The sequence below is a fragment of the Aquila chrysaetos genome, chromosome 17, assembly GCF_900496995.4.
Source record: "Aquila chrysaetos chrysaetos chromosome 17, bAquChr1.4, whole genome shotgun sequence".
Classification (NCBI taxonomy): domain Eukaryota; kingdom Metazoa; phylum Chordata; class Aves; order Accipitriformes; family Accipitridae; genus Aquila; species Aquila chrysaetos.
In genome coordinates, this window is record NC_044020.1 from 16,535,666 (window position 1) to 16,559,138 (window position 23,473).

The following is a 23,473-nucleotide window of genomic DNA, read 5'->3' on the forward strand; positions in this document are numbered from 1 at the left end:
AAATGTTCATATTGCCCATAGCACACCATTACCTTTTTTAAAAAGGATAAGTATTCTCTTCATATAGTTTTGGCAGTGGTTCACAATTTGGTTTTTAGGACTCCACACACCACCCAGAAACAGACCCAAATGTGGTGCTGTATGACCCTTGTTGTAGCTTAATACATTCAAGCAGTGCAATGAATGCTACAGAACTGCAGCCCAAGGCCACTTGAAGCCTAGGTCCTGGGATGATCTACAGATGACTCACTATCTCTCAGTCCATACATAATTCCTAGGCCATACTTTCAGAATATGTGGTTTAAAAAGTGTAACTGAAATTAGGCAAATCGAACAGTCATAGCTTCAAATAGCAACTTCCACATGATGAAACAAATTACATGATTGCACCTAATGAGACTGTTGCTAAATTTGCCAAGCTTCATAGGCTAGTAAGCAGGAAAATCTGATTTAAGAACAGAAACAAGCAAAGAATACTTTACATTTTATCATATTAGGAAAATTACTTTTGCAACACAAGTGAAAGGCAATGTTGTTATGGGTTGATATCTTCAAAAATCAACACTATATTTTTACTTAATTTAATTTTACCTTAGAATAAGTTAAAAACACACTGAACAGTAGTTTTAATTTACCTACTGATTTCCTGGTATTGCAAGTTGTAAACTGATTACAGTAAGTGAATGTGAAATTTTGTATTATATTTTCTGAGATGCATACCTCTACTACAACTGTTTGCAAGGTTCATAGCTGCTTGGGACCTCCTAGGACAATGCTTTACAGTGTACTGTTGATGCACAGTTTTTCTTATTAATCAGATGCAGTTATAACCCTTACACTTCTTGAGAAAAGGCAAAGTTCATAAATTAAAACCTACGTTTTCCCTTTTCTAGCAGCTTGGTCTTAGCAACATCTTTCTGCAAGGAAGACTGAATTTCTACCCAACGTTTCATTTTAGTTCTCCTGAATTCAAGAACAGAACTGTCAATAACGTGCTTTGTACTGCTGTTTTATGAAACAGTAGAAATTCAATGCATGTACAAAGAGAGCTTTAAACTGATGGTTTCTTTTGGAAAGAAGCCCAAATATGCTTACTATGAAACCGTCTGAACAGTACATAATCTTAGTGTATAGTTTTCATAGGAAAGTACAGGCACCTGAAGTTTAGCACTGTGTAAGTTAAACTTTCTCCTCAGTCCTTCCATTAGCAACAAAAGCATTTCAATATTGGCATCAAAATCAAAACAGCAGACCAAAACATGGGCTTGGAGGACAACCTGAGCAAAGGAATTCTTCAGTGTGATTCCTGCATCTGAAACACCCTTCTTGGAACTGAGGCTGAATATCCTTCAGATCAGAGTATTTAATACTCAAGCCTTCTTGCAAAGTACCAAAGCTGCCATGGCCAACCCTGTTGACCCTGGATGTAAACAACTTCATATAGCAAATGCAACTTAGTAAATAGCCTAGCTTCAAAAAGGTGAAACAATCCATAACGCACAGAGGAATACAAAGGGTATACTTCATCCCAAAACCCCTGTATCACAAGCAGTTAACTGAAGTCAGTCCTACAACTAATTGCAGAACTAACCACAATATAAGTATTCAAATACAGCACCTTCCATAAGCACTACCTTTCAAGACATAATTGATTTTTAGACTGAAAGCAAAAGCTTTTGAAAACCAAAGTGAGCACTGGGGTTCTTAGATTTCTAAGTGACTATGATTTGAAGGCAGTTGAGGAAAGCTGCATGTCTTTTGTCTGTGATGCTGCCTTTCAATTAATATTCCTATTGGGACTTTTAAATTGTCATTTTTTATTTTTTATTCTTCCTGGTTCTATTAGCTATGTTACGACCCTAAGGTTTAATATATTTTCTGCATTTAAAAGGGAAGATTTTAAAATGGATAAGCACACATTTGTCACCAATTTTCCTTAAAATGAGTTACTTAATTGCATTTTATGCCATTTAAAATCCATCTCAAAAAGTCTGAATTTTATGCAGTCTCCAAAAATAACATATGCAAAAAGCACTCGGTGTCAATGTTCCTATCTCCATGAGTTACTTCACTCATTTGCGCCTAAAGAGATATAATAGATCACGCTTCCAACCCTTTGATCAGTCTTGCTGCCATCCTCTCAGCTCTTTCCAATTGTCTATGTTCTTAAAATGGGCCACTTGCAATGAATGCAACGCATCTTCTGTGCCTTAGATATCCAAAATTTGAACTGAATCCCACACAGACTGGGAACTACTATGAAAACAGGACCATATTCTAATGATCTGGTGCATTTTGTCTTTGGTGATGAGCTGATCTATGTGGTTGGATTTGAAGACACTGCATTAATTCCATGTTAGCACTCCCAGCTCAGTGTTGACCATCTACCCTTTCTTCTCACATGCAGGTCACAGCTGCACCCAATCCATCACTGTCCAAATTTACAGAAATATCTTCAGAAGTCCTTATGTGACTGGGTAGTCCTCATTACTTTTTTCAAAGGGATGTAGGTGGCTTTTTAAAAATTTCATCCACAGCCTGAATAAAGGGCATGCTAATTGAGCGTGAGTTGACTCAAAATGTGGATGAAAAGGCAGGATATTCAGTCATCAGATTATGCTGAAACCAACTGAAAACATCTGAAGGAAGGACAAACTCTAACATTATGACAAATTGTCACCTGTTACATACACCAGGAAACAAGCATTCTTTTAAAAAAAGCAGCATACACAGCAGGAGAATCTCTTATCAGTAGTAAACAAATTCTATTGAACTAAAATGTGATAATACCTTCATCATCTGAATGATAAATATAACACCAATTTCTAAGCCCTGTGCAAACATTAACTATCACAATATCCTCAAGTACAAATAATATTTCCCTTTTAGTTTATTGAAAATTTTATTCAATCTAGTATGCAGCCTGATGGAGTTCGCATAAGAGAAATCCAATGCATACTATAGTACCCTGTAAACTCTTCTCACTAAGAGCAGATGTGAGGAAGAGAATGTGCTCTGTCACCAAGTGGTCAGAACATGTAAGCTGAAAAAATGGTGGAACATGGTAGTTTTTAAACACCTTTTTCATCTGGGTCTATCTGAGAAACTAGAAAGACTTCCAACATAATTAAGACTCTCTGCCAAATTACAGCAGCATCCTCGGGCAGCTCTGAGCCTGAGCATTACTTGCTGTTCTGGTCCTGTCTTGACACGTCACTCTGATCCCCATTGCCATCTCTGGGTGCTTGTTAATTCAAGCTTGTGGACATGCTGTCCGAAGTTGGTCTTTTACATGTCCTCAGCATCCCCTTCGCCTTGGGCTGTATGAGTTTTTTAAATCTTTATGCAGCTTTAGCCCTCTTGCCAAGCCAGTGAATAGGTGAGATCCCATCCAAACTTTACAAACAAGGAAAGGTAGAGAGTGATTGGTTCCCGCACAACACACAGCAGGCTTAACTTGTTTGTATAAATTTTGGCATACAAACTGTCTCTCATCTCTTTTTCTGACCAAAAAATTTGGTCAAACTGTATGTATTTTTTTCCTCTCCTTACAGAATAATATGGGGCTTTAGCTATTCAGACTCCAAATTTTATTAAGCTTAATTATAATTTCTGGCTTTGCTTATCACTGACGCATTTTGAAATGGAGGCTCTTATTCCTCAGAAACTTAATTTATGAATGACTTACAACATGAGGTATTCTGCCGTAGTAAGAGGGACTACTCTTCCGAGAGCTGAGTAAGGTGCATAACTGTCTGACACATCATGCTCAGCATGTGCAGTCAGTCTGTCCTTATTGTCTTTGGGTCAATTCAATACTGTTGCTCTAAAGACACTATCATTAGAAATGTTAAGAATTCAGTCATTCTAATGTTCAAAATTGCTGACATTGTTCCTACTTAATTACAAGTAGCTCTACCGGAAAAAAGATATCAGGTGATTAAAAATCATCCATTGTCCAAGTATATCTGCAACTGGTTTCAATTAGGGATCCTCTCTTGTGAGGTTCTCATGGGAAAAGTACATAAAGCATTTCTGACAAACTATCAAATCTAAAATCTAAATTGATTTTTGCTATTTAATTAATGTGTCAGTCTGAAAGTTACACTTCAGTGTAAGGCTGAGCTTCTTTTGGTTGTCATTTCACACCTGAAACAGACACTATTCCAAAATAATTTGTAAAATTTGTTTGCCTTGTGCTTCTTGGCAAAAGAGTGTATATCATCAGCTTCCCTTTCCTGTTTTAGTCTGGGTCTCTAACAGAGGGTTTAGAACAAAGTCAGCAAAGAGTTCAGAGACAATTGTGTCCCTGCAATTTTTTCTGTCTTTAAAATTGACTAGATTTCAGATAAATTATTTAGTATTCTATTAGTTTTCTGCAGTTGTGGATTTAGTGAATATAGCTGGAAAAAATAGTGATAAAATGAAATTTCTGTCTGTCTTCACTTTTAAGTGAAATTCCAGTATCTATCACACACACCAAAAAAACCTGCCTAAAAAGAAGCAGGCTCCAGAGTAGCCCAAGAGCTTTGTCATAAACCTGGCAGTTAGAGACATTCCTGCAAGAGAAACATGAAACCTTTATTCAGAATATCTCCCAGCCCTTGGAGCCATTCCAAAGGAAAGGTGAGTGTATTTAAGTAGCTTCATGTCAGGGTGATATTGTCCCACCTAACTTGTAGGTGTCTACACATGTGTTAGTTGCCCCACTACAGCTAGTGAGGATCTAATCAATGAGGTTTAAGGGACAACGTAACCAAAAATGGGTGCATATTTTAAGTATGACATTAAACATATCCCTGGAGTCTGCAATTCTAATAGCTGTCTCATTGGGCTGGGGACTTATGGGAGCAAACAGTAAGAGGTGAAGCAACCCATTTTGGGGGTTCCATAAACCATGATGGCCATGTGGCCTATTACAGCTGTGGCTTTTTTTTCCAACTACATGACTTTGTTAATCATAAACACACTTCTTTGTTTGGCATCTTAGTATTATCTTTCCACAACACACTATTCAACAGTATTTAGAAAGATTTATGTCAGTTGTGCAAGAGCTAGTTTTCACTTCCTAAAGATGAATTTTTAGACTGTTAAAACCATATTAGGAAGACTAATAATATAGGTATTGACCCCCGCGTCTTTTGTGCAGCTGACCTATGATGACTAGTCCTGTCCTTGACACCTCAACAAGAGGGAGTGGCCAATCAAGAGACACTTTTCTATGACTTCTCATTTCATTCTTCCAGGGCATTGCTTGGCTTGGGAGCTAGCTTTCCTGTCTTTCTTACAGCACATTCTCCATGATTCAGTTGTGGGATAAGGCCACAGCAAGCCCAAACAAAGAATGAGCTCTAGACTGGAAGGGTAGCTTTACAGAACAGCCTGGGTGTGTTTTTGCCATGAGGTGCATGACGTGTCAGATTCATCTCCTGCCTTTGAGCAGAAGAGGTGTTTTAGTTTGGGACAAAATCTGGACCCCATTTTGGAAAGATAGCTGAAGCTTTGTTTAATGGCAGGAGACTAACTGATAGGCTTTTAGATGCAGAATGAACAATGATGAAATGCTGTGATATACCTGTCTTTTCCATGTCATAGGCAATATTTAGAGTTAAGTCTTCTGCAAGGTTTTAAGGATCACAATGCTAGATTAAGAGTGCTCACTTAGTATCTAACGGCAATAATGTATTCTGCAAAGAGCTTTGAGGAATTCTAATAACCTAACTGGACATAAAAATAAAAACATTAAAGCATGTCACTTCACAAATTTCACTAGAAATTCAAGCAACAACAATTCAAAGCTATAATGTAATGAATATTCTCAGTTTGTTTCAGATGTCACATTAGCTGTTGAAAAAAGCCATGTTATAGAAAATGCTTGCTTTAAACTTCTGCTGTTATAAAAAAATTCCAGTAAAAATAACCAAGAGTATAAAATTATCATGACGAAAAACTAATTAAATCTATAAGAATAAGTATTCCACCATCTCTTAATAGAACAGCCTGTGTTTTTCCTTAAATTCAATTTCATTATTTCATAAATTCCTTTACTAAATCTGACACTCCATCACATATTCTAAAATGTACAGTGTTCAGTAAGATTGAGAGATTATCTAAACTTCCCATGATCAAACATAATCTGTTTATTTAGAAAAAAAGAAAAATCAGACTTGTTGTCTCCAGTTTTGCCATTTGTCCAGCGAGAAAGGAAAACACAGTTTCACAGGAAACATACAACTGAAAATTCCAAGGTAAATTAGTGATCCTATGCCCTCTTTTTCTTTATGAGGCTTTCCAAAGTCTGTCTCTTCTTTAAGTTTTCACTCACTGTTAGAACCCAAGCAAGGTCAGACTTGACGGTCATTTTAAGTTGCACAGGTGAGGCATACCAAGATCTAAATAAGTGGATTTCTTTTCCCTAGGTAGCTTCAGAGGTTAAAATCAGAACTAGTTAGAGAACTCTTTATCACTCATCTTTTCATGCATTATTTTTTGTCATATTATTGCACACAAGATTTAGCCACAAAACAGATGTGACAAAATTGCCAAGCTCCATTTTGATGTTACAGGCCAAAACAGAACACAAAGCAAGAAAAAATCCACCATACAAGTAGTGGAACCTTCACAGTAGCATACAAGTTTTTTATGAGTGCTCCAGAAAACATATGCTCTATATAGCCTCTTCTAAAACAAAATTCTGTACCTGCCGTACCATGGTTTTCTCATGTAACTTATGACATGTTTTGGTCATTCCTGTGGTTTGTTTTGATACAGGGATAATGTTTTCTACTGCATGCAAAGGATGTATTCAAAAGGATATTTAAGCCTTTCTTTTTTTTTTCCACTGAGATTTTCTTTTGGTTTGTTTTTTTTTCTCTGTTTTTCTCAGTCAATATAATACAACTGATATCTGTTTATTTAAATAACTGTCCTGAATTTTCTTTCCCTGCATAAATCTTTACATTCCATTTTATTTACTAAATAAAAAGGAGATATGGATACGCCAAACCAGTTCTTTCTAGTGCCACACTGCAGTTGTATGCAGGAGGCATACTAATTTTCCCAGACTATAAAAAGTTATCGTAGGTATTTTTCTCCATAAGACCTCTTTGTTCACAAAACCTATCCTGTTCTTACGAGTCTCAATTTTCAGAGAATGGACACTGAGTGCACAGTGATATCCAAAAGCGATTTTGTGAAAACTCTGTAATTTTTAGTGTGGTTTTTAACTTGCCTTCCTCTGGAAATTAGGTTTACACAATTGCATAGCTCTTGTCCTCAGCCCCAACAAATCTTGAGCCTGTTGGACCATTTCATCCTGCTTTAGCTGAGTGCCAGGCTGCTCCAAGTTAATATGTTCCAACCAATTTAGAGAAAATTGCTGGCAAGGTACAGAAGAGAGCACTGTTTTGGGTCTATCACTAAGGGAAGTGAAGGAATAACTCAACTCTCATCATTTACATGATGCAGAGGCCTGGCAGGGAGTATTCTTGTTTGAACAAAACCTAATATATTTTCTTTGCCCAGCCAGAACAGTTATGGATGTTGGAGAAACTGAAAGGTAAGTGAGAAGGGTAAGCTAGCAGGTGTGGGGAGGGTAAAAGGAGCTGAAGAAGGGGAATAGGTGACATAAGAGAAATCTGAGAGTCCCGTGAACAGTTTTAGGAAAGTGGTAGAAGGGATCTGGAGGGATTACTTCTGTGCATGGGGTGCAGAGTGCAATGGCAGGGAGACAGGGAGGGTATGTGGGCTATATGGACACAAGATACACACAAAAATTGAAAAAAACTGTGTTAAATCAGTGGAAGGACATCAGCAGAAGATTCACTGAGTGGAGCTTTGGGAGTTGCATTGTGAAGCACAGTTATATTTCTGCCAAACAGTTATCTAAAACAGATTAGGGAATCAAGAATAGATCTGACATGGCTTGGAAATAATATATGTGAAGAATTGCTTATAATCAGCCTATTCCCATGAGAAAGATGTTTCTTTAAATGAAGATGCAAATGATGTGACCAAGAGGGCCGGATCTAACCACTTCCTGCATATTTTTAATTCTTCCAGGAAGGGGCCCAAAGCCCTCTACACAAAAAAAAAAAAAAATCATATGTTTTGTATACAAATGTTTAGAACGACTTTTCATTAAAGCATACTCTGAGTCAACAGTCAATGTAGTCGTTTTGAAAGACTTAGTCCTGTTTGAGATCTAACAAATGGATATTCTTTGCAGAGATCAGTGTGGAGATTTACATGCTAGAAAGAAAACTAGTAAACTGCAGTATGATAAGCCTGAGAGATTAATTCAATTTTAAATTAAGGACCTCTGGCCAATGCTTCCTCTAAGCATGAAACAAACTTACTAGTTTTTAATAGCAATGTAGATGATAGTATACAGAGAGTGCACCACCCCAGCTAAAGAATCCAGCAATAGCATGACAACAGGCTAGGTGAGGATCAACAACAAGGACAGAATACAATCAAACCAATTTCAAATGTTATGGTAATGATGAGATACTTCCAGCAGTAGCCTAGCCCAAGTCCAAATCTGTACTATAAATAAATATTTATAATGACACAGACACACAAAAAAATTATACTAACTAGTAATTCTTTTACTCCTACTGTAGTTGTAAAACTATACCTCAATACAACAGTCAGGATGAGAAGCAGAATTTGTAACAATGAGAGAATTATGAGGGGTCCGAGTACATTTCAGTTCTTTCACAGAACAGCCAGCACTGAGTGGCCAAATTCATGCAATCTCCCTAGTCATTATTTCCCACATTACCTTCAACGTGTGGCACTGATAGCATGGCATAGCTTAGGGTGGGAACAGCAAATTGTAAGAAATTTAGGCTTGGGGATGTCCTCCACTGCTTGTGGTCAGGGCCACAGATGTGGGAACAGCAATCTCTCAGTGAAAGCTAAGGCATGATGCTCCTAAGTTCTATAACTGTAGGAGAGTAGCTGGGGTTACATTAGGGGGTTAAACAATAAATAATATGTATGTGCATGACTGATTGGAAATAGCACACTGTTAAAAACATTTCCGAGAAGGTAACTTGAAGCAGAAGATATTGTGGGAGCTGAGAAAGGAAACAAGTGAAAAAGGAAGCCTGCAGCAAGGGTGCACAACTCCAGGGCCCTACAGGCAAAGTGAAATCTATGCCTGTCTCTGTATGAATGTATATTGTAATATAACAAGGTGAGACCATACCTTTCACCTCTCAAAACTGGGAGCCTATGGCAAAATGCCCTGCTCACCCCACAGTATCCCTCAGGTGGCCTTGGTATAGAATCAGAATAAATGACAGAAAATATATATATATATATAGATGCAAAAAATATTGTTCTTTACTTTACCTAAGGCTGAAGAAGGTGTAGCAGACTGATGTAGGAAAATATTCTGCAACTGAGAATCTTTTAAACTGAAGAACAAAAAGATGAAGGCAAATTGCCTGTGAAGCCATTAAAAAGGAGTAAAGTGCTTCCAGGTGAGAGGTGTTTTCAAAGCCAGCTGAGTACAGAAGTCATGCTGATTTTTAACAATTTCAAATTAAAAACTAACTTGAAATGAAGAGAAACAGAATTTATTGTTATTTCATTGCTCAGGGAACTAATAGGCTTTGTACTGGAAAGATGCTAAGCTTACATTGCATCTACACAGTCACTGGAGACTCCCAGCAGCTCCCAGCTGTACCTGGATATTCTGCTGACCAGGAACATTTGAGTGCTTATCTGCAGTAGCATATCATAATCTGGGAATTGTTGGCACAAATATTAATTGTTGTGCCCACATCTCCTGCATCTGTGCCACTCCAGTCACACAAAAACATTGAAAACCTACAGATGCTTTAGATGAGGCTTCCACTGCTGTGTAAAAATTCCTAAATCACACATATATATGTTTCCATCACCTCCTCTAATTCAATGCTATAGGGCAATCTTAGGAAAAAGCAAATATAATTTCATTCCAATAATTTCCACCTTTAGCTAAACAGGCAGCTGCTTCTATTCCCTTGCTAACTACAAAGTAGCTATAAAGAGTGCTAGACCTCAGCTGAAAAAGAATGATTTTTTTTTTAAAAAGAGAAATAATAAAGAAAAGAGAAAAAAGGGAAAAAAAAAAAAAAAAAAAAGAAGCAGCAGCTAGTGTTCCCATTTTCTGTTATAAACGTGCTCTATACCTTAGCCACAGGTGACAAATAAGCACGGAGGGTATGGAATTTGATTAATACAGTATGCAAAAGAATGTAATCTATTTTAATTTTCTTGAAAGGTATATTCCAATTGGGGGGGGCGGGGGCAGTACAGTGCTTAATGCATAGCATGCTCGCTTTTACCTCAAAACCTAAGGTAACACAGTGAACATGATAATTTTAGCCCAAACAGGCAGTAAAATAAAATTGTCATTTCGACTCTCCTTACAGACACCCACAGATAAATATCATAGAATGATTAATAAAAAAGGAGATAATATATGAAGAAAAAGAAGAAAATTCTGTTTTAGCTATTGAAAGTTCTTTATATATGTGATTTTGCTACACTGTTTCATGATAAAATCATGCTTTGTTTAGCCTTAGGGCTAGGAGTAATACAAAACAAGGTTCAAAGCTTATTCTTACTAGTGTTTTTCTTATTATCCAATTAAAAAAAAAAAAAGTTAGTTTAAAGAAATTAATGGATTATAATAAACCGGGATATTTGGGATAAGATATCGCTATTTAACAGAAAGGGATATTTATAACTAGTTAGGGCCTAACTGTAACTGATTACAAAAGTAAATAGATGAAAATAATATTCCCCTTAGTTATTATATACCAGAATTCCTGGATTCTGGGAGGAAAAATTACTAGGTTATGTAGACTGAAGGAGAAGTTTAGATAACACAAAACGAAAGTGATGCCACTGAGAGAAAATATGTAACTTACATAATACAAAAAATACTATGGGAAGGAAAAACTCTTGTATCTGTATAGTCTTTGCAAAGCCTGGAATGCAACAATCTCTGCAAATGTACGTACCCATTTGACAACCCACATTCCAGAACTCTTGAGGATTATAATTCGAAGAGTTCGTTCTTGTTCCTTTGGGGTAGATTCTTGTAATGAATCTTGAAGTATGTGAAACAAACTCTTTAGCTGAAAAACAGAATGATAAAACCTTGGTAAGAACAACTTTATTAGTGAAGAGATCCTATTTGAATAAATAATAATAAAAATATAATAATCTGATCCAGCAGCAACTTTTATTTTTTTTTTACACAATGAGAATATCATATAAATGTATTTCTATTTTAGGACCACTTTGCAATACAGTCAAAATCCTATTTTAAAACCTTAATATTTTGTGTATATTTGAATCTGATAGTATTTCTGTGTATAGTGCAGACTTTTGTTAAACGTTCAGTAACCAAGAATCATTCCTTCATGGAAATATTCTGTTTCTTCACCTCTTTGTTAGGTAAATATTTGATTTTTAGACTAAAGCCCACTGTGTTGTCATGGAAAATTAAAAGACACAAAATAGGAAATTGATCAGAAAGCCCAGTCATTCTTTAATAGTTCAATAGGCAAAAAATCATCCCAAGATGATCTTAGCTTAACTGCTGTTTTGAGGTTTAGATAAAATCACTGAATAATCTCAAGACCAGTGAACAGTGGGTTTCTAAAAGACACTTAATTGGTTCCTTTTTAATCTTCAGATGTTAACTGCTCAAGTGAGTTGACTTTCTTTCTCCTAGCAGTGTTCCCTCCCACAAAGGCATAAACTACACAGCTGTGGAAAACTTCAGATGACTTCTATCTACACTATTCCTGTTCAGTAATTAAACAGAAAGCTTTGCATTTCCAGGGTCATCACTCTGATACTTTCCATCCTCCCCTTGTCCCCTCCCCTGCCCCCCTTTTTTTTTGTTTTTTAATAGAATTACTTTTATGTTTACTAGATTGCTAGAGGGACCAAAGAGGACTCTGACTATGGAGTGCTGGCAAAAGCCTGCTTGTTTTGATACTGTTCAGCACCATTCACCTAACCAACCATTGAATCATCTCCACAAAGTGCTGGATGGCAGCTGAGCTGGCCCTGAATGAATGGGCCTGTGGCAGACTTCATTCTCATGGTCAGTGATCGCTCTTCTTAACACTCCCTTAAGGCAGCTCTTGGCAGACAGCTGGAGTTAAAACAGCAGAGCCTGCACTGTATTGGCTGCACCAAATGGAGACACTCCAACACAGAATGAGTTTTGAATAACCCAATCTGTCTGGTATGAAAGATCTGGTCCAATGGAGCAAACTGCCTGCTGTGGGATTTATTCACTCCGTCAGTATGGATTCTCTTATCTGCAGTTATCATCAAAGCCAGGGCTACTGCATGCCCAACTCAGTGAGTACCCCAGATCATATGGGGAGGGAGGGGGGGAATCTATTCCACACATTTTCAAGTATTGACTGTAACCTGTAAATTACTTGATGCAGAAAACAATAAATCAAAAGGTATTAATACATTTTGTATATATACCGTGTTAATATTTGTTCTTATAAAACTACATGAAATTAAAACAAAGATGAATTTCAATTTTCCTCACAAAACCAACTGAAATATAAAAATGCAGTGCAAATGACAAGATATTTCTAAAACGATGTTATAAAAGCAACCAAATAAAATTGGACAGCATGTGTTTCATAGAATTTTAACCCTTCCAATGTCTACACAGTGAACCATAGCAACTTTGTAACTTTTATCTGATTAAATCAAAAGAAATTACCTGAATGTTTTACGAATTTTCGTGCTCGAACCTCTCCAATTGAATTATTTTCATAGCATTTCTGATTAGCTAGGGAATGCTCAAAGCTCACAAACTTCTCAGATTTGGTATAAATCACAAGGTCCGACAATGTAATGGCAATTTTTGTCTTCACCTAATAATCATAATATAAAATAATGAAAGAATAAAAAAATCACAATAATACATATTTCATTATTAATATTAAAAATTCAGGAGGAACTATCATTTTGGATGCCTAAAGCATGGGAAAATGCATCACAGCTAAAGAATATTTGAGCTTAAGATACAAATTCTGATAGTGAGAGTTTATCCAGTCAGAGACAATTAAGGTTATTGTCTCTATGTTCGTCATAGCAATTGTAGTGTGAATGGAGAGATGCTTCCAATGCTTCCTAGCGCAGTGTTCTGTTGGACAGCTTTATCATTTCCCTACTTCTGAGACTGGTATGTAAATTAACACCATTTTTCATGGCTTTTGACATTACTCATTTAAAATTCATGTCCAACTTTATATTCCTAAATACATAAAGTACCAGAAAAAGTATACTGGTAGGAAGTATTGGAGAAAAAAAAAAAAAAAGAGCCGGACAATCTATACATCAATAGCACAAACTCAACTACAAAATGTAGAATAACAGGAGAATATTTTACCATGCCAAGCAAATCAATCATAGGTATATTCCTCCAAGCATTGCTCTGCAGTTAGGAAAACTCTGTTCTTCTTAATTAAGATGAAAAGTTCTTTTGCCAAAGTCTTTGTTTAGTCTTGCTCCATTACCAAAGCAAGTAAAAGCAAAGGCTGCTGTACATTGAATCGACTGAAATTCTACCAGTGTCTGTCTTATCTGTTAAACTGAGGTACTATGTGACTGCTTCATTTTACTTAGCATGAACTTGTGAGCTAATCAGTGGTAGTAGCCAGCAAAGAGCTGATGGTGATAATGATGTTTACATTCCATTAAAGCTTTTGAAGGCAAATTCTCATCTGACAAAATGATAGGGTTTGCGTGCTTGTGGCTTTTAAACTATGCAAAGTTCAAGTGCATTAATTATTCTGGGGCTATGTCCCATGAGGAGCAATAGGAGTCTACTGTCATACAACTCCTGAATAATACAACTCCTGAATAATACAACTCTCTGGATGTGGAAGGCAGTCATACAGCCAAAGCTTACAGCATCACTAGGGTATCTATCTTGAGTGTGGATTCAAATGCTCTCCCACCCTCCAATAGAGCAATAGAGTGGGACCTCACAATAAATACTCCCATTCCAATAGAGTGGGACCCCAGAAACTATTTTCTCTTCTGCTTGTGAAACATGACCAGACATCTGTTGTTGCTGCTGTTGATCAAGATGTATGTGGTATATGTTCTGGTCTGTAATGTGATGTAACAAATATATATGACCCTACTATCTGGAAATTTGGAATTCCTTGTTCAGAGGACTACATCTTTTCTCAGAATTTTTCTTTACTATCTAACTATATCAGATGGAAAGAGAAAGAAGCAAAGATCTTGACCCTCATATCATTTAGAGAAGAGACACAGAGGAAGAGACACTGCCTCTCACCAAAAACACTGAGCCCTGAGGAGTACTGCCAGTCTACCCACACTCAGATAATCAAAGCATGATGTGCAAAACAGACTGGATACTGGGTGCTTCCCTGCTTGCTTAAAAAACTTGAACAAAGCAGTTTGAACTCTGATGGAGCAACAGATTTCCATGGCAGAGAATTACTACTTGGTTAAAAAATAAGTTCAATGTGACTATCAAAAAGAAGATTACATCCAATTTTTACACTCTCTTTCAGAAATAGTATTTAATGTTAAGTCTCTACACGATGAATGTAAAAATACCTTTTCTATTGTAAGTGCTTAAAAATGTTTTAGCACAACCAGAACTCTACACCTAATTTCATGCATAAATTCAGAACACAAGCAAATAGGGGAATGGGAACTCTTCAAAATCTCCAAGATAGACTGGTGGACTGCAGGAAGAAATAATTAACTCTGTCCTTCATCATCAGGAACTGCTATAAGTGTTCTCCATGCAGAGCTCCAGGAGGGCCTTGAGACCAACAAAGCAGTTGGGCAACTGTATCTTAGATCTATTGTGGTATTGAGCACCTGGGACAAGCACAAGACTTGAAAGTGAAAAATGCAGATGGAGTTTAGGATAGGAGCACAGGGAAGAGTTGCTTTTTAGTTGGATACTAAAATATCCTCCAGTTTGAAGTGTCTTGTAAGAATCAGGAAAACTCTGAAACCTTGAGCTAAAACATATTATTTCAAAATATATTGCTCTAAATAATTTTAAAACCTACCTCTTAAATTAAGTCTCTATTTTAGGCTAATATAGTCCTTTTTTAAAAAAAGCTGGCATATATCTATGTGTTTTCTAAATTCAATTGAGACAAAAGTTACCTTTGCCTTTTTTCGAGGTGGGAGTGAAGGTCTACGTTCACTTTTTCTTTTTGAGGAATCACTCTTTGGGTAAAGAGGGACTTTTTCATCAGTCTCATCTTCGTCGGATATAATTTCAAATTCAGAAATTTCCCCTGTCTCACCATGACTGTCAAGATTTCTCCTGAGCATGCTTTCCTCAATTGTTCCAACTTTTTTATTTTTTACCAGAATTTTGAATTTTAGTGCCTGTAGAAAAGAGGTTAAACAGTAGTAACTAGAATTATGTATGGATTAGTTGTAGGTTTTCATATCTAGGTATTGTTTAACCCATGTTGAAAGCTGTTTATTAAGTATAATGAAGTGAGGTAACATGATGAAGTGAAGATAGGTATCGGTGAGGCAAAAGGCAAAAGCAAGTAAAACAAACAGGATCTGGGGATCAAAGTATACAACAGAATGTGAATATCTAACCCCATGACAGGAAAAAAGGCTCTCCACCACAGATACACAGATGCTGAAACTGAGCAATATTAATGTAGGAAGCTAAGTAAGTGTCAGAGGTGATGGCTAGGTAAGACATAGGAGGTAAGTTTTTTTACTATGCATGAATTCATTTTTATATATAGACTTATAGACAGGATCTGATATTAACTTGAAATTTTTTTTAGCTATCGTTGTGGCTGCTGGAAATTTGTTACCCTATTTGATTAGTGCATTTGTGCACATCTGTCTAGCATACCAAATTAAAACTTTGTTGTTATGTCATTATACAGTGGATCCTCATGCTGCTCTTACCTGCTGAGGGAAATTAACAGAGTTTGGTAATTTGTTGCCTAAGCAGTTTCTCTATTTTTAAATGGGCATGTTTCAGTTTCCATAATATAGTATGTAGGAAAAAAACCCATTAAATGTTATCATTTCTAATAAGATGGCTTTCATCTATGCACCTGAATCCTATGAGTATAAATTTCACTTAGATTTATTAAATAATATTCATAGTAAAACGGCTGTTATGTAGCAGACATTCATCTCTATCTCTGTACACAGGAACAGCCTGTGAGTAACAGTACTTACTTAGGTTCTTGAATAAAGTGATCCACAAAAATATTACTTAAGTTTCATATGCACTAGTGAAAAGGAGGTCTATACTGCTGGGAAGGTTACAGAAACAAGGAATAAATACTTACACATTAAATAAAATATAACTGAAATATTGTGGTTTAAGATATCTGTTAAGTAAATATGAAAAGCATGGATGATAGAAACATATATATAAAACCAAAGCTTTATAATAGAAACCAGAGCCGTAGGCAAAGAAATAGACATTCCATTTATTTACAGTGCAATCTCTATTGCTGATAGTCCCCTTATCACTTCAGATCTTGTATTAGTAGTTTGTTAGTGTGCCAGTGGAATGAGATATCCTATGCTTAATATCTATCAATGTCATGCTAGTGTAAGATTTGATTAGTCTCTCTGCACTGGTGATTCAGAATAAGGATGCCCTTTAACATTTCCTTCATTTCTTATTGATGCATCCATTTTTTTTCTGTGATATTTTTAGAAGAGTTTTAATATGAGTAATGCTACTCATATTTTTAAAGAGTTCTGAATTTTCATTCGTGTCTTCATATTTCCCAATATTTAAAAGAATTCTATCCACTTTTGGTCTTGCATTTTGTTATTCATAGGTAAGATTTAATTCTACCAATTAAAAAAAAAAAACGTGGTATACAAGGGAAGGAAAATCTTTCTATGGATATATCACTGCCTCCTATATGTAAATTTCCTTTAAGTAAAAAAAGACCATAGTCTGTGCCATCATATAAAAATGGGCCATGAAGTTTTAAGTCAGATAGATAGTGTCTAAAATTCACTGTTTATGAACTGTTAGCAAAGATGTAAATACCCTGAGGTAGGACAAACTTTTTTTTTTTTTCCTATAAAGATAACATTTTAAAATCATAGCTCTCTTTTCAAAAACTCTTACAGAAAATACTGTAGAGAGAAGAAATTTTGCTATTTTTTGGCCTGAAGCAGATTTCAATAACAGTTAACCTGAATCAGTGACAGTGAACCATGAACTGAAAAAAGACATACCATGCATTTTAAGTCTGAGCTTCAAACAGATCTTCAAAAACTTCATAACAAATACATGGTTACAAAATCAGTGATTAATAGAAATTCTAGTTCTTTACTTGGTAATCAGCAGTGCTAAACATGTGGCATCTTTTTGTACAAATGTCTAGATCTGAAAGTCTGAACATTCACTATAACTTCTCTTTTCTAGTTTAAATTTAAAATACAAATTATTTAAAAAATACATGTTTACTATGTACTTATATATAAAATGTAAGCATACTAAAAAATTTAAATATGTAAAACATAATAGATCTTCCCTAGAGCATAATGGGACTTCAAGGCTGGCATAAGCAAAAGCCTCCAAGTACAATCAATTGGAATAAATATTTAAATAATTACATGAACAAAACTTAGTTCTTGTACTAAATAGGCATTCTGGTTAATGTGATGTACAACACAAATCAGAACAGCTGAAGTACTACGAGACTCCACATCAAAATCACAAGCACTTTGGAATGGATCAGGCAAATCCACCTACTGACCACTGCAACTAATGTAAAAAGGGACAAAATTCAGTCCTCAGAAATGTAGAGAACAAACCCTGGATTTGGGTCATGAGTATTAAAAAGAGAAGAATAGATTCCCCTATTTAAATTTAGCATGTTCTTCTGTCTTTTCCTCTCCTGACCAGTTGTAGGTGCTTAGTAAGAGGAGTATCAAGTCCTGAAAATCTTGCTAAGGTTAGAATCAGTTTAAAGTTTTACAAAATTTTCTATTATTTCAAGAATTATATTACCATCTTAAATACTGATATAGGGTAAACATGCAACACCTTCCATGAAGTCTAACACTGCAGAAGCTTTTGAGGCATTGACAAAATTTATCTTGAATGAAAATAACAGGAAACTATTGTTAAGTACAACTACTAAAAAAAAAGCCAACACCAGCATTCTTCAATGATTCAAGAAGAGAATCACGCTTAGTAAAAGTGTGAATGAATGTCTTTGTGGCAGCCTTATGAATCACAGTTATTGAGATATTTCGAATCAATACTACCAGTAATGTCTGACTGCTAGTTAAATGGATATTAATTATATTAGGAGTACCTTTTTAGCTATCTCATAATAAGTTTTCTTATGATACAGTTATCTAGTGAGAAGTCCCCTACATTGAAAATTCCAGTTCTGTGTTGTGCTCTCTAGTAGACACAAAATAGAGAATCTTTCTAAATGTTCTTTTATTAAAAATACAAAAAACCAAAACATACCTAAAGAAGGAAATTGGAAGGGGTGGCACTGGCAGACTAGTTTTCTGGATGAAGTGAAAACCTGACCATCCTGGGTAAAAGTGTATGTATTCTAAGAAACACTCTGTCCTTAAAAACTATCTTGCAAGATATTATTTCTCATTCGTCTACCAGAAAGATTCCCACTCAGGAGCCAAACTTCAAAGATAAAGAGAGGATCAATTTGCTAATGGCTCAGAGGCTTGACCTATTATAACTGTTGGCCGTAAGGTTAGATCCCATTGAAAAACAGGACCCTTAGCTGGCAATGCCTTGTTCTGTTTTACCTGAGGACTCCATCAGACATAAGAGAAATATGAAAACACACATAGACTTTCCCAACCATCAATCAAAACTACATCTGACACTAATCTTGGAGAAAGTTCTAGTGCAGATGATTTTGCATTTCTTAGAGACTTTTAAGGCAAAAAATTGTGGTGTAACTGATCCAGAAATATGTTGCAAGTAACACTGTTAACCAACCTGCTGCTCATGGTTCAAGAATCTGCCACAACTCAGAGTCAGAGAGTAGCGAGGGCCAGCAGCTGCACAAGGTGACCCAGGAGCTGAGGGTGACAACAGGGCAGGCATGGGCCAATAACGTCACCAACCAGGGCAACAGTAAGACAAGTAGAGCTGGTCTGGTGATGGTAGGCAAGCTCAGAAAGCAGTCCAGTGACTGCCAGACAAGTCACAAGGCAGGTCCAAGGTCAAACCAAGAAGCCATTTCACATAAGTACAGAAGGGCTGAGCTTGGAAGGGACCCCTGGAGACCATCTAGTCCAACCCTGTTGTTCAAAGCAAGGTCAATAAGAGTTAGGGCTGTGTCCAGTCAGGTTTTGAGCATCTCCAAGATGGACGCCCCATAATCTCTCCAGGCAACCTGCTCCAGTGCCTGACCACGCTCACAGTAAAAATTCTTTCTCTCATCTTTAAATGGAATTTCTTGTATTTCAGTTTGTTTCCACTACCTCTAACCATTTCACTGAGAAAAGTCTGGGCCCATCTTGCTTTTCCTAATAAAGCCCAAGATAATGTCTGCCACCTTTGCTGCAAAGGTACATTGCTGATTCATGATCAATTGTCCACCAGGACACCCAGGTTCTCTTCTGCAAAGCTGCTTTCCAGCCAGTCATCTCCCAGCCTATACTGGTGCGTGGGGTTATTCCTCCCCAGGTGCAGAATTATCAGTAAGGCAAGGCCAGGAACAGCAAGTTGCAAGGACAGGAACAGCAAGTTGCAAGGACAGGCACTGCATACTTACAGTGTAGCTCAGGCAAGGACCAAGTAAAAGAGCCTGAGCTAAAATGCAGCTCCCAAGCCAATGTATGAGAGTGCATAGGTGGAGGTTCCAAATGAGGGCTCTTGCTCACAATTTAGCTGTTTTCATGTAAGTCTGGTCCAAGGCTAAACAGCTGTGCTATATGAGAGATGACATTGTACCTAGGCAACTAAATCTCTGGTGGGTGGGTTGGAAGGGAATCCAAAGGATGATTACAGAGAAAGATGGTTACAAGTTGGTCGGGATAATTAGTCTGGTGTACTCGGGGCCCTCATGCACAGATTCCCTACCACAGTTCATGTTCCAAGAAGATACCTTGCCAAAAGAAGGATCGGTTTTTTATACACTAAATAAACCATCAACCTAAGACCTACCTGGTTATACATATAAAGTATGGCAGTGTTTTGGTTTTAATTACCTTATAAAGTTGCCTTACGATAGGGGGAAGTTATTAACAACAGGTAAGTGACTGTTGCATGTTCAATACATATCTGGGGAAATTATGTTCCCTCAAAAGACTGTAGAGTAGAGTACAATGACCAGAAACAGTGTACAAATCAGATGAGAATTCTGTAAGTTCTCACTAGAACTTAGAGAATCCAGAAATTTTATGATAAACAATAGTGTTTTTCTTATTTTTTAGGTCATCACCAAGGCATGCTACATTTAAACATCTTTCTTCTCATTTTTGTAAAGAATAGATGCCATAGACAGATTGAAAATGCAAAACAGTGGACTGGAAATGTTTTTGACTTGCTAAGAAGCAAAGATATTTCTAGTGCAAAGACCTGGTCAAGACATTTGCATATGTGACTTTTAGGTCAGAAAAATAGGAATGAATCTCATCACTGAAGCAACAAAATCAGATATGTTAAAGCAGTCCTGATCTTCAATTTCTGAGTGAAAAACTTCCAAGTCCTACTTTTTCAATAACAAGAAAATAAGACTATAAAACCCTATAAAGATATGGGAGAGAAAAATTTGGAGATGGTGAGACTGAAAATTGAATCATATAGCCACAGGTTAATCAGACTATTACCCTTTTGTCAGACGTTACAGATAGTCAGTAAGAACATATTTGTCAGAGATTATAGACAGCCAGGTACAACGAACTTTTGAAAGTTTCTCGGTGAGACAGGTCTTTACAGAGAAAGGAAGAAAGTGCAGTAGCAATACGAATCTCTTTGACATACACTCAAATGTTATATCTAGATGTCAAAGACTGTGGTACTTGGTTCACCCAGACTGGTGAGTTCTGGGAAAACAGTGACTATTCTGGGAAAACAGTGACTGCATATGGAAAGCTCCTTTTTATATTGAGTAGATACAGATGAAAAAAAGGTGAAGGAAGAGTCCTGGCTATGGGGTTAGTTGGTTTTCCCCCTAATAGTAGGATTTAAAAAGCCCAGAGAGCATAAAGTTGTACTGGAGACCTTCTATGAATCTTTCTCAAGGAGCTTATTAAATAGGTATTTTTATTTAGATAGCATGGCTTTAATAACTATGGGGAAACCTTGGAGATCATGGCCAGAACTGCTTCTGAACCACCACAACATAGTAATTGATCTTGCAGCTGTGTGGTAAACATTAAAGGTGACTTGTAAAATAACAGTAGTTGCCACTTCACTTTCAGTTAACAATACATCAATATCTCTTTCCAATTTTGTGATAGGAAACCTGCAAATAATGAAAAATTCCTTAGTTCATGTATACATCATGCCAGCAGTATAAGGCAGTTTGATGGACTATAATGCAAAATAATTGGGGAATAAACCTTCATCAAAAGCTTCAACGTGTTTACATTCATTTTCGTGTGTTATATTTGAGGCTGACTTGTTTCTTTCAGTAGCTGTCAAACCCGTTCAAGAGGAAGGATTCAGCAGGGTAAGTAAATATTGATCTCACTTCTAGGATTCTAATATTTTCTAAGTTCATATACAAATTGCTGCACAAGACACCACGTTCTGTCACTTTATACCAGCATAATCCAGGAGTGATGGTGCCATCAGCAAGGATCTCTGGCTCCAGTCAGTGATGTCAAATATAATTTAATGTAGGAACAGACTCAAAGTACCTGATATTCCAGCAAATATTAAAGGAAGTTCATGAAGTCTGTTTAGAAGCACCATAGTGGCCAAGACTGCAGGGAGAGGATTGTAACCGGTCTGTTGCTTTGGGTGGCAAAATATCTGCATGGGAAGGAGGTAAGAGGATAGATATGGTGGAAAAGATTGGTGAAGCTCAAGGGTGGCCTCGGTTTAGCTCATTGGATAAAGGGTATGTGTAAATAGCACAAAAGCCTTCTCTTTCCTCTACTCCACATGTAGAGGAAGAATTGTCTGTTGAGATGCTACAGAATACAGTAATATCCCAGGGAATTAACAGCACTAGTATAGCCAGCTGCAGGGTGAACATATGACTGAGACCAAAGAATTAAAAACCTTCTTTTCCTGAAGTTTTCTGGGATTTGTGTTTCAGGGCAAGTCGGTGTTGACAAAATAACAGAGAGCAATAGCTTTCAGTGACTGTCCAATTTTCTTTTCTTGACCTTCTCGTGATTTTCACTTAGATTTACAATGGTAGGAGACACCATGCATGAGCTTTGGTCTAAGGAAGCACCTAAGAATGGGTTTGCTCTGCATTTTAATCCTTCTTCCAGACACACACAATCATCTCATCTGAGAAAGGTGTAGCTTAAAACCTACTTAGAACAGAAAGTAGGAGATTGATCAGACAACAGAGAAAAACATCTCCACAGAAATCTCCAAATCTCCAAGATCTAAATAAGGACCTGTAATTGGCAAATGTTTCTGTGAAGTGTTTGGAGAAATTATGTGGTATTCCACTTCATGTACAGACAAGGGCACCATTTGATTTGGATCTTGAAGAACATTGACAAATAGGTATTAAAAGGAAGCCTTGCATGTAACCCTTCATAGGAGGAGCAAAACTAGGAACAACAGTAGCTGTCAGATGAGGAGGATGTCCCACCCAAGAAACATAATGTTTCAGTCTCATGTGACAGGGAGAAGCTGGATGTTGAAGGTCCTTGCCAAAGAAATCTGAAAGAAAGGGGAAGGAGGGCTGAACTGGTTAGTCCAGAGCCAAATCTTTGAGGGATCCTACAAGCAGGTTGTTAAAAAAAGCCTAGCAAAGAAGGCAATAGCACAGGTCATGAACACAAGAGGTGACAACTAAGTGATCAATAACTTGGTGTGATGCAGACAATCAGAGGACTTGAGGGACAGAAGTATGCCGATTCCATTTATAGGCATGTGAGACATGGCAGTAAAGAGGCTTGTGCTGTGTCCCTAGGGATATTATTAGATTGGAATATTGTCTAAAAGAGCATATTATAGAAACTGTCTCTGTGGTTATTGTTAATTTCAATGAAGAGCGAAAGACTCTCTAGCCTTTCAATCCCTCCCATCTTCCTTGCTGAGATCCAACCAGAAGGGAAGAGGGTGGATCTCAACTCAAGGTAGATGAAGACAAAAGAAGGTAAACAAGATTGTAGGGAAAATGGAGGTAAAACACTGTAACTCTAATCCAAATACCTTAATTTTTAAACTCAGAGTAATTCAATTCATGTATATACACACACATAGTAGAGTGACTTGGAGTATGTTAACACT

At 36.8% G+C, this 23,473-nt stretch overlaps 1 protein-coding gene across 1 annotated transcript in view; it reads right to left on the reverse strand.

Annotated features, from left to right (window-relative positions):
- PLCZ1 (phospholipase C zeta 1) overlaps positions 1-23,473 on the reverse strand; it is a 45,047-nt gene that overhangs the window by 10,314 nt on the left and 11,260 nt on the right. Inside the window, exons 5-8 of the mRNA XM_030040973.2 lie at positions 15,289-15,435; positions 13,876-13,917; positions 12,764-12,917; positions 11,022-11,138 (exon numbers count right to left, since the gene is read on the reverse strand). Coding sequence (XP_029896833.1) covers positions 11,022-11,138; positions 12,764-12,917; positions 13,876-13,917; positions 15,289-15,435 — 460 coding nt within the window. The remainder of the gene's footprint in view (positions 1-11,021; positions 11,139-12,763; positions 12,918-13,875; positions 13,918-15,288; positions 15,436-23,473) is intronic.